The following is an 11,810-nucleotide window of genomic DNA, read 5'->3' as shown; positions in this document are numbered from 1 at the left end:
GAGCACACTGCTTGCTCATGTTCAGCTCTCTGGCCAGAATGTATCAAACAGAACAGTAAAGATGTTCTGTGCTTGAACATGATCCAAGACCCGTTCATTCCTCCTTCTTTTCTTGTAGGTATTTTCATGTAGAAGCAACATGAACAAACACCTTCTAACGCATGGAGACAAGAAATACACTTGTGAAATCTGTGGACGTAAATTTTTCAGGGTGGATGTGTTGAGAGATCATATTCACGTCCATTTTAAGGTATTGTGTTGATAATTAATTAGCAGAGTGTTTTGGCATAACTAGGTTAGCGCTGAATCGTAAGGAACTGAGTTGAAAGGGAATTGTATCACAGTGATGCTCATGAAGATGCATTTGGGGATGTAATATTGTATCAGTTGAGTCTCTGTTTACACTGGAGTTCCTTTTATGCATTAAAAAAATAGCATTATTTGTTTGAATAAATAGTTATTCCTTGTGTAGGAATTTTTTTGCCTGTATTGAATGAAACAGAAGGAGATGTTAAATAAATACTATTAGAGCAGTTGTTAATTCAAGGCAGTTTGCATGGCAACAAAAGGTGTTACCTTTATTAAAACAGATTATTCTTTCCTACCCTACACAGGACATAGCCCTAATGGATGATCACCAGAGAGAAGAGTTCATTGGTAAAATTGGAATCTCATCAGAGGAAAATGATGACAACTCTGACGAAAGTGCAGATTCTGAGCCTCACAAGTATAGCTGCAAAAGGTGCCAGGTAGCTTTAAATACTTTCCAATTAACTTGTTTTGGGATGGGGGAGGGAGTGGAGATGTCTATAAATCAGAGTTTTAAGTAACATGAAGGGTTCTCAAAGAGAAGGCCAGTCCACAGGTCAGTGCTGGTTACCTCTAATCTGTGAAGTGATGCTATCCCATAAGACTTGAGGTGGTGTTCAGTAAGGTGGATGCTAAACACTTAGAGAAATACAAACACATCTGCTTTCCTGTATGGAAGCAAGCAAGCAAAACTGGAGGAAGAGTCAATAAAGAAACAATCAAATCTTGCACTAACTTTTGATTATGTGCAAATTAAAATTGTTACAGCATTTCTGAACGATACAGTCCAAAAATTGATTGATTTTGCTGAGTTCAGATGGTCCTCTAGTGGATATCTAGTTTGGAGGATTAAGACTGCTCCTTATGTGTGCCTGTTTATTCCTGGCATGCTTTACTACTAACAGGATGGCGTTAGAAATACTGCTGGAACATACTTTACTCAGTTGTCAGCTTAGAGAGGAAGACCTGTAAAAGCCCTTAGTGCATGGCTTTTGCCATTTGGTGAAGAAATAACAGGGTCCTTAAGGCCCATTTGGACTCTGTGCCCTTCCTGGGGGACTGCACTGTGCTGGGGCACGTGAGAGGCAGAAGCAATCAGTGAGAATGGCAAAGGTGGCCAAACTGACATAGGGACAGGAGAATTTTGGTAGTTAAGCCACTGACTTGACCCCTGGAAATCAGAGTTTATTTCACAGTCTACACTTAATGTGGAGAAAGTACTTAGCCTATCTTCATTTTAAAGCCTGCAGATACTTCAGTTTTCTGTTCTTATCTGTGAACAAGATTTAAGTGCAAACTGCTTTTAAGCTTATGTCAGTAAGCATAAGAAGGTGTGGTATCACAGCAGTTAATCCCAGGCTTGCTAATTTTATGTGCTAATTTTACTGCCTGACACTTCATGGGTACATAAACTGTGTAAAATTGTGCTTCCAAGTGAGGGCATCTGTGCCATGCAAATCAGAAAGCTCTTTTTGGAAGCTGTTTTTGTAGCACTTTTGCAGGTGTTTGTGAAGCTAACAGTTGTGGAAGGGAACAGCTGTGGAAAATGAGATTTGCTGTGATGAGATGGGGAGGCTCTTTTGGGGAACTAAACTGCCAAAGGGAGAACAGCATGTGAATGAGTCTTGGTGGAATATCTCTTGTGAGCTCTTCAGAATCTCTCCATGTTTTTTCTCATCCCAAAGTATTCCTTTTCCAAGCTGTGCAGTGCTGTCAGAAATACCCTGGCTAGTTGCAGAATTGGAGCACTAGATCATGTCATTATGGCAGTTTGCCCTGATATGCTGGAGCACAAATGGATATGATGGAGTGTAAGTGGATATTCAGGGTTGTGTAGCCCAAGGAGCTCAGTAGTGGAGCATCTGTCTCATAGCTGTAGCACTTGCAGGAGCTGAGCTAGAGTCACTGCCCTGCAACACCTAGAAATTAGAATCAGAGAATCATCAAGGTTGGAGGAGATCTCTAAGATCATCAAGTCCAGCCATTAACCTGCCACTCTGCTGTAACCCTCAAGCCTTAAACCATATCCTCCAGCACCAGATGCAGATGCCTCTTAAAACACTTCCAGGGATGGTGACTCCACCACCTCCCTGGGCAACCTATTCCAGTGCCTGACATTCCAACTCTTCTGAAGCTAATGCTGAAACTGACTGTGCAGAGTAAAGCTTACCATGCCCCCAGAGCCCAGCAGATATGTTTTCCATCTGTGGTGTCCTCACTTTGACAGCTGGTGGAGGTTAGACATGGCTCTCTTCATTCCTCAGTGCACGAATAATTGGAGTTCCTCTTCTTGTGCAGTGGAGAAGTGGAGGTTTTCCAAATGAACTGACACCCTGTAGTGTGAGCCAAAGAGGCTCAGGCCCAAGTCCACCTTCCACAGATTTTTCATCTGATGATACACAGGGTATTTAGGTCTACTCACACCAACTCAAGGTCCTAGTAATGTATTACCAGTTCATTGCTGTGCCCAAGGACTTTTTCTCCCTTTCATTCACTATTGATTCATTCCCTAGCTGACTTTTGGCAGAGGGAAGGAGTACCTGAAGCACATCATGGATGTCCACAAGGAGAAGGGCTATGGCTGTAGTATCTGCAACAGGCGTTTCGCCTTGAAGGCGACGTACCACGCACACATGGTCATCCATCGGGAGAACCTGCCAGATCCAAACGTGCAGAAGTAAGATGGAATGTTGTGCTCTGCCACCTGATGCTTGTAGAGACTTGGGATGTACTAAAATAACTGAAACTGTGTAACGGGTGTTAAAATCATAGAATGTTAAGGGGTTGGAAAGTACCTTAGAGGTCATCATAGAATCATCATAGAATGACTTGGGTTGGAAGGGATCATCTAGTCCCAACCCCCCCAGCCATGGGCACAGACACCTTCCACTACACCAATTTGCTCAAGGCTTCATTCAACCTGGCTTTGAACACTGCCAAGGCTGGGGCAGCCACAGCCTCCCTGGACAACCTGGGCCAGTGTCTCACCACCCTCACAGTAGAAAGCTTTTTCCTGATACCTGATAATCTAAATTTCCCCTCCTTCAATTTATCCCTATTACTCCTTGTCTGTCACTACAGTTCCTAACAGAGTCCCTCTCCAGTTCCCCTGTAGCCTCTTCAGATCCTGGAAGGTGCACTGAGGTCTCCACACAACCTTCTCTTCGCCAGGCTGCACAGCCCCAACTCCCTCAGCCTGTCCTCACAGGGGAGATGCTCCAGTCCTCTTAGCAATTTTTTGGCCTCCTCTGGACTTGCTCCAGCAGTTCCATGTCCTTGTTACGTTGAGGACACCAGAACTGTGTGCAGTATTCCAGGTGGGGTCTCAGGAGAGCAGAGTAAAGGGGGAGAATCACCTCCTTTGTCCTGCTGCCCACACTCCTTTGGAAGCAGCCCAGGATTCCATTGGCTTTCTGGGCTGTGAGCACACACTGCCAGGTCATGTTTATTAGGAGCTTGAAATACATATCACTAGTGATTGACTTCACACAGATGATTAGTCAGTAGCCTCCCAGTTTGGACTTTGTAAAGTATAAATCTATTACCTGCAGTTTTTTTACAAGCTGTTACTTGAGGATATAGCAATGCCACGCTGCTCCAAGCTTGCTGCCAGCTTAGAGGTTTCTTAAGGCTTGTTTTAAAAATGTATTTTTGCTTCAAGGAACTTTTATAGTAATTAGTATTAGCAGATGAAATAGTTACTGACAGATACCTGAAAACCAACTGTCCCCAAAAAGAATCACAGGTTTTGGTCTCTTTGGTTTCAGATACATCCATCCATGTGAAATCTGTGGAAGGATTTTTAACAGTATAGGAAATCTGGAAAGACATAAGCTTATACATACAGGTAAAAATGTTGTGCTTCTTTATAATTTTCAGTACTAAAAATAAATTTCTGTTGCCAGTGCCTGCCTTATTTTTTTTTTGTTGGAGGAAATCAGTTATGGGTTTTTATTGTAAGTTACTGTATTATCACAAAATACTATATTTATGATTTTAGGGTAGACTAGTTTTCTAAAGCAGGTGATATTAATGAAGAGACTTGATCTAGGCACACAATCCAAATTCCTAGTTAACATGTTGGAGGATTCACCTAATTCTGTATTATGTTTTTCCCCAAACTGTTATCCATCTCACCATTACACAGGCTGAAAACTGCTACTGCAAAATCATTTTTAACAGCTCATTACTATTTCATGCTATTCAGTCTTTTCCTACCTCAGGCTTTATCCTTTTTTTTTTCCAGATCTCACACAAAAATCCAGCTTTCCTCTCTCTCCAAAGTCTTCTAATTTAGTTTGGGCTACTATATGCATGAAAGGTGTGGTGGACAGCCCAGTTGGGCTGTTGCCACTTTAGTAAGTTTTTAGGAGATGCACATTTTTCATTAACATTTTTTTTTGTTTATGTTGTCTTTTAAATTTATTTTTAAGGTGTAAAAAGTCATGCTTGTGAGCAATGTGGCAAATCATTTGCTAGGAAAGACATGTTAAAAGAACATATGCGAGTCCATGATAATATCCGAGAATACTTGTGTGCAGAGTGTGGCAAAGGTATGTCTGATGCCTCGTTTTCCATTCATTGTGATACTGAATAGCAGGTGAATAGCTGAATTGAAAATACTTCCATTTTTAGGGTATTGGGAAGATCTGGGAGTGCTGTAAATCCTGCATTTTCGAGAGGTAGAAACCATATTAATCAGGAGCCTCATGGTTGTATAAACTACCCCTAATTTTATACAATTTGGTTTCATGGCCTGTAAGACAACATTGATTTTAACAACGTTGGCTTCTGTCAGTTGAGGAATGCTTGCCTGACTGAGTTCCAATACATTTGCAGCACAAAAGTGAATGCAAGTTGATTTTTTTCATTCTAGGCTGTTTTCAGGCTGAAGAAATAGAGTCATTTCTGTCTGTAAGAGCCTTCAGAGTCAAAGTTGCTTTGACATTTTTAACTGCTCGTGTTACAAGTTGAACAAAATCTGAGCTGGTGTTTTAGTGGAAGGCAGTAGTAAGTTTGACACCTCTCATGCTGCTTTGTGCTGCTGTTTTGCTTCTTCCTCAGAGGTTGCTCAGATGTTTTCCAGAGCTCTTTCTTGGAATCAAGACAATAAATAATAATGATGTGCATTACTACCTAAACAATTAAAAATCATAGAATCATAGAATGATAGAATTTAAGGTTACAGATCACCTAGTCCCAACCCCTGCCCTGGGCAGGGACACCTCCTCACTAGATCAGGTTGCTCAAGGCTCATCCAGCCTGGCCTTGCACACCACCAGGGTCGGGGCAGCCACCATGTCCCTGGGCAACCTGTGCCAGTGTCTCACCACTCTTAGAGTAAAAACCTTTTTTCTAATATCCAACCTAAACTTTCCCTCCTTCAGTTTGAACCCATTACCCCTTGTCCTATCATTGCAGTTCCTCTAAATATGCAGTTACGGACTCGCAGCAAGTATAATCTTAGAGCTCTTGGCTAACAACATGATCATCCTGAGTTCTCCTGTGAAGGTGGGAGCAATGGGCTAACTGTCATGCTGTACCTTTTGTCTCACAGGAATGAAGACAAAACATGCTCTTCGTCACCACATGAAGCTTCACAAAGGGATTAAAGAATATGAGTGCAAGGAATGTCACCGAAAATTCGCACAGAAAGTCAATATGCTGAAGCACTACAAAAGGCACACGGGTGAGAGCTCCAGACATGTACAAAGGTTGCACTGAGTTAGTTAAATGCTTCCTAAGAGAACTCTTACCTAGAACAGTCAGAGAGTATGAGGAGTATGAGAGATTTTGTCCTCTCTGCAGCCAAGACCAACTGCTCTGCAATTGAGAGATAGTTTAGTTGGTTTCAAGTTTTGCTTTTTTGGAGAGAGGTTGTCTTGGTCTAGGGTAGGTCTAGAGTGTTGGCTTTGGTTTAAGTTAGTCTTCAGGTTCTCATTTCCCAAAACAAAATTTTACCTCCCAAATCAATTTCTCTTGGATTTGTTTTCTGCCAGATACAGTGCTATGGCTTAGGTAAAAACAGGTGGTGAAGCTGAGCTGCTTCTGCTTGTTTGCCTGTGCTTTTGTGGGTAATGTTAATAATACAAGACTCAGAATTGTCCCAGATACCTTAGGCTGCTTTCACAGATGCTAACTGTGCTCTTCATGCAGGAATCAAAGATTTCATGTGTGAGCTCTGTGGCAAGACGTTTAGTGAAAGAAACACGATGGAGACTCATAAGCTGATCCATACAGGTAAACCCTCAAAAAAACAGTATTCACCAACAGTATCTCCATTTTCTTCCTTGGCTTGCTTTAGACTTGCCAGTCTTGGAAATATTGCTGCACATCCTGTTACCAAACATAAGTTGTTCCTCTTGTTGAGATGTTGACAATACTATACTCATCTATTGGGTTTTCCTTCCATCTGCCACCAGTAGGAAAACAGTGGACATGTTCAGTCTGTGATAAGAAGTATGTCACTGATTACATGCTGCAGAAGCACATCCAGCTCACCCATGATAAGGTGGAAGCCCAGAGCTGTCAGCTGTGTGGGACAAAGGTTTCTACCAGAGCATCCATGAGTCGACACATGAGGCGTAAACATCCCGAGGTGAGTGCGTTTGGCAGGTGGATTGTGAGGTGGTTTCTTTTGGTTGGTTTTTTTAAAGAAGGTTTATGGCTTTCAGTGACTTCATAGTATCAGAGTATGTTAAGGGGTTGGAATGAACCTTAGAGATCACCTAGTCCCAACGCCTGCCCCGGGCAGGGACACCTCCCACTAGACCACCAGACTTGAAAAGAATTACTTTTTTTTTCCTCTCTTTTTTCTTGTTATTTTGGAGCCAGTTTAGGCAGTGCCCTTAACTGAATCAGCCATTTCCCTGTGGTAAGTCCTAGTAGTAAACATATCTGATTGTCAGTCCCTAAAAATGAAGTTCTTCTGATTATTTAAATTCCTTTTCTTTTTCTGCCTCAGCTTAAATGTGTGTTTTTTCATGTTTTGTCTTCATCCATTAGTGAGTATAATGGATTCTTTTTTCCCCCATTGTGTTCTCTGTATTCAGGAGTGATCTGAAAGAAGTGGTGAATAGAGAGGTGGTGCAGCATCTGCTGATGAAACAGAATTTTTCTTAGTATTAAAGATGAATGCTGACTGGAGAGAATCTGGATTAGAGGGATGTTTTGTCTGACCCCAACAGGGCTTTTTCTCTGTTCTAAATTTCTGAATAGCTATTGTGTTTCTCCTCAGCATTTCTTGTTTAGGTTTGACTAAGGCTTGTCCATTCCCTTTGAGGCTTTTCTTTTAACTCCCAGCTTATCATTAGCATTGCTTTGCTGTTTTATCATGATGACTGGGAAGGAAGACAACATAAAGCTTGGTGATTTGGGGCTTAAAAATGTAGCTACATATCTGCAATCCAGAGGGCAATTTGTCTCTATTCTTTGATAAGCTGAGATGTATAGATTCAGCTGAAAACAATGAAGTAGGACACAGCTGGTAGGTTTATAAATTAAAATGCTAAAATTATTTTTTTTTTCCAACGTATTGTTTTCTGTAGTATTCATCACTTCCCAGTGGGGTGTGTTCTGTCTAGAACAGGAAAATAAACATGTTCTTATATTGTTGTCTTTAAACTTTGCTGGTTTTCAGGAAGAAGAAGATGATATGCCAAAAGGTTATTAAAAGAAAAGCCATGGTTAAATTCCTTTTTTTTACAAGATATGCATAAAATGTTAGATTACATCATTTTCACTTTGTGACAGGATTTATTAGGGAGATGCTGTGTTGCCTGACTGCAATTCACCAGCTGATACCTCTTTGTCTACAGATTCTTTCAGTGAGGATTGATGATTTGGAGCAGCTGCCAGAGACAACTACCATTGATGCCTCTTCAATTGGGATTGTTCAGGTAATTCCAGGCCTGCTGGAGGGTGAGTTGGGGATGTCACTTTTTTGGTACATAACATAGCTGGGCGTAGGCTGATGGGTGAGGAATGTGCTTTTTCAGGGAGTCAGCCCCAGCCTGACATGTCCAAGCAGCTTCAAGCTGTGGATCTGTTTGGCTGTACAACAGGGCAGCTGGTAAAACACAGCTAATTACAGGGTGAGGTCTCATTCCCTGAAACCAGCTTTTTCCTCAAGATTGTTTCTGCACTTGAGAATTGACAGTAAACCAGCTTCAGGTGATAGTCTCTTACTTGGAACTTCACTAAGCAAAAGGACTTGATGTTTTCTTTGGAAATGTGTTGCTCCAGCCGGAACTAGCCTTGGAACAAGGTGAATTACCAGAAGGGAAACAGCATATAAAAGCTCCTAAACGTGGCCAGAAACGAAAACAAAAGTCAGGTGAGGAGGAGGAAGCTCAAGTGCCTGAGGACCCTGCCTTCAGTGAATACACAGAGAAGGAAGGTGAATTCACAGGGAATGTTGGCGATGAGACCAATTCAGCTGTGCAGAGCATCCAGCAGGTGAGTTCCAGGAGCAGTGATGGCATTGCTTAGGGGCATAACCCTTCAGTTTTTTGCTGATAGCAAACATGAAAGAGTGAATGGAACATTTGGAGCTGATTTGATAAATTGTGGTAATACAAAGATGAATAAAGACTTTTAAAAAAAACAAGGAGTTGGACCAGTAAGCTCCTCATGTTTGTTTCCATTTCCTTTGGTGTTACCATCTCCTCCTTTGCCAAGTACCACCAACTGGGTGAAGCTGTGATTAAAGGGGTGAAAGTTGGTATGATCACAGGATGGTCCTGCTTGAGCAGGGAGGTTGGACCAGATGACACACTCTGGTCCCTTCCAACCTAGCTGATTCTGTGATTCTCTGAAAGTTAATTTGGCTGCTTGTTTGGAATGTTGCATATCCCTCTCTCCCATTACTGCCTGTGGTAATTTCTGTATATGAAAGTTGTTATATCCCAAGTTTTCTGTGTTTCTCTATGTGTGACTTCTCTTGCTGGCAGTAGCACCATGTGAGCCCATCAGCACTCAGGTGATCTTTCTTGCTGTTTCTTGATACTTGGTGGTCAGCTGCAAGGTAGAAGGCTGAGGTTACCTCTGTGTTTCTCCTCAGGTGGTGGTGACCCTTGGTGACCCAAACGTCACAGCCCCTTCCAGTTCTGTTGGGCTGACAAATATCACTGTTACCCCCATTACAACAGCAGCTGGAACCCAGTTCACAAACCTGCAGCCCGTGGCTGTTGGCCATCTGACTGCCCCTGAGCGGCAGTTACAGCTGGACAACTCCATTCTCACCGTGACGTTCGACACCGTCAGTGGTTCTGCCATGCTGCACAACCGCCAGAATGACATTCAGATCCAGCCACAGCCTGAGGCAGCCAACCCCCAGTCCGTGGCCCATTTCATAAACCTGACCACCTTGGTGAACTCCATTGCTCCTCTGGGCAACCAGATAACAGAACAGCATCCGCTGACGTGGAGGTCAGTGCCTCAGACTGATGTCCTGCAGCCCCAGGCACAGGCGACGCAACAGCAATCGGGACAGCAACCTGTTCAAACAGAGCAACAGCAGCAGATGTACAGCTACTAATTTATACTTTGGAAAGTTTTCAAATGGACAGTACTTAGAGACAAAAACACACAGACCTTTGGAAAGTTTCTAATAGGATTGTTTGCTGGATACCAAACAGATGGGAAAATGCTAAAATTGGCCTATAGCACGCTGCAACACCCTAACCTGAGATTTCTGCGCTGTCTCTAGGCCTTGCACTGTCTTGAGGAAAAGGAAAAACAATCTCACCAGAAATTTAGCACCCCCTTGCACTTGTGAAGTAAGATTGAGATTTGACAGGTGCATCATCATACATCATAACCAAAGCAGGGAAATCCTAAATACTACAGCACTTGTGATGTACAAAACCCTCTCAGCCATACCATGTCACTTCTTTCCAGTCTGGAAATGTCATAGGAATACCTTGTTCACAGTGAGTGGAGTACACTTGTGGTCAGCTGGTAGAGACTGAAATGTGAAGACACAAACAGGCAAAACAATAATTGTCTTTTTGTTTCTTATCTTCTTTAAGTCTTGTATCTAACAGCATTGGTAAAGTAGGTGGAATTTGGGGCTTTGGGGTGGGCATGAGTGTGGTGTGGAAGAAAATATACCAATTACACAAAGTATTTCCATTTTAGTCATGGGAAAACCCCTGTACCCATCACACAGTGTTAGTGCTACTTGAATCAGATAGCTGGTCTAATGCTAAAGCAACTTTTATGATCTTCTAGTCAAGTTTGAATCAAACCAATTAAGAACTGAAAAAAAAAAAGGATGTGATACAGTTTTATGTAATTTTTCTAACCAGCTCTTTCAATCTTGCTTTTAGCTATCAGGCCTGAAGAGCAATCAGTCCCCTTTGGTCAAGTTCAGGATGTGAATTTTTTTCAATTAGACTTATTGCATTGTGTAATAAACATTTGAGAAAGCATTCTTTTTATATATATATACACATACATACATATATATATATATATAGCCTTTGTACTTTACTGTGTGTTCCTGGTGAGTATTTGTGTGGAAAAACACTGTTATCAATACGATTCATTAATTTTTTCACCCCCCCATATTGCCCTTTCTCACAGAAATAACGTATGGATTCTGTTCCTTCTGTTTCCAAAACTGTTTCCAAAATTCATGGCCACACACACCCCCAGGATTGTGTGAAGTGCAAGAAAAAGGAATGTCTGAAGCATATTCTGTGTCCTGCCACATGGAGTCAGTGTACCCCAGTGTATAATGGGCAAGGTTTGCATGACTGTTGGGGATACGAATAGTGGGTTGGGTCAAACACATCTTTGCTGATACTCCACTTTCATTCCATTCTCTATACATTGATGTGCAGTCTGGGCTTTTGCATGTCAAGAAGATAATAGTATCATTCCCACAGGGAGAATGAGCTGGTAGGAAAAAGGAATAAACTAAATATATATAATATATATGTTGCTGCCTGGAATCCTGAAAGGCAAATCTGTCCTTCCAGCTATGGCTGAAGAACAAGGTCCTTTGGGGCAGCAGACAGAGCCACAGGATCATGCTGAAGGTTTTTGCTGAGCATGAAGCAGCTGCTGTGTCTGACAGTGAGGATAGATCGGTGGTTGTAAAAATCCTGTCTGTGCCTATCGTATTTATGAAAATGTTCTATGTATTAGCAAGAATATGAGTAGGAATGACTTCAGCTTTGAGAGTCTCTATTAACATGGACTACTTGACCCCTAAAGGATGCCTTACAATCTCTACAACCAATTCTTCCAAAGCATAAATGTCTGGTTATAAAAATTTCTGGGTGCCACAGCTGTGTCCAGAGGTTCACTGTGTCAGGCTCTGTGTAAATCTGCAGGACACGTGTAGGAAAGGGGTTTCTGGTGACAGATTTTGTGTGTCAGAGGAGCAGAACTACTTTTCTCTAAATGTCAAGAAGCCTATACAATGTCTGCATGGGAGGGACCTGTATTGGATGGGACAAGGATGCATATGAGAAAGACGAAATCTCTTTTAC

The 11,810-nt window shown here is 42.0% G+C and overlaps 1 protein-coding gene across 1 annotated transcript; it reads left to right on the top strand.

Annotated features, from left to right (window-relative positions):
* The first annotated feature begins 122 nt into the window (after nucleotides 1–122).
* On the top strand, nucleotides 123–9,957 carry LOC103802320 (PR domain zinc finger protein 15-like). The gene is made up of 11 exons (XM_009074779.1): nucleotides 123–250; nucleotides 615–749; nucleotides 2,823–2,986; nucleotides 4,077–4,156; nucleotides 4,743–4,862; nucleotides 5,867–5,998; nucleotides 6,466–6,549; nucleotides 6,735–6,907; nucleotides 8,127–8,207; nucleotides 8,554–8,766; nucleotides 9,371–9,957. Exons 1-11 carry the CDS (start codon nucleotides 140–142, stop codon nucleotides 9,845–9,847), a joined length of 1,770 nt encoding a protein of 589 aa, XP_009073027.1. The 5' UTR covers nucleotides 123–139; the 3' UTR covers nucleotides 9,848–9,957.
* Nucleotides 9,958–11,810: the final 1,853 nt, after the last annotated feature.

Source organism: Acanthisitta chloris, unplaced genomic scaffold (assembly GCF_000695815.1).
Source record: "Acanthisitta chloris isolate BGI_N310 unplaced genomic scaffold, ASM69581v1 scaffold6465, whole genome shotgun sequence".
Taxonomy (NCBI): domain Eukaryota; kingdom Metazoa; phylum Chordata; class Aves; order Passeriformes; family Acanthisittidae; genus Acanthisitta; species Acanthisitta chloris.
Note: the sequence above shows the minus strand (reverse complement) of the source record. Positions and strands in the feature narration are given on the sequence as shown.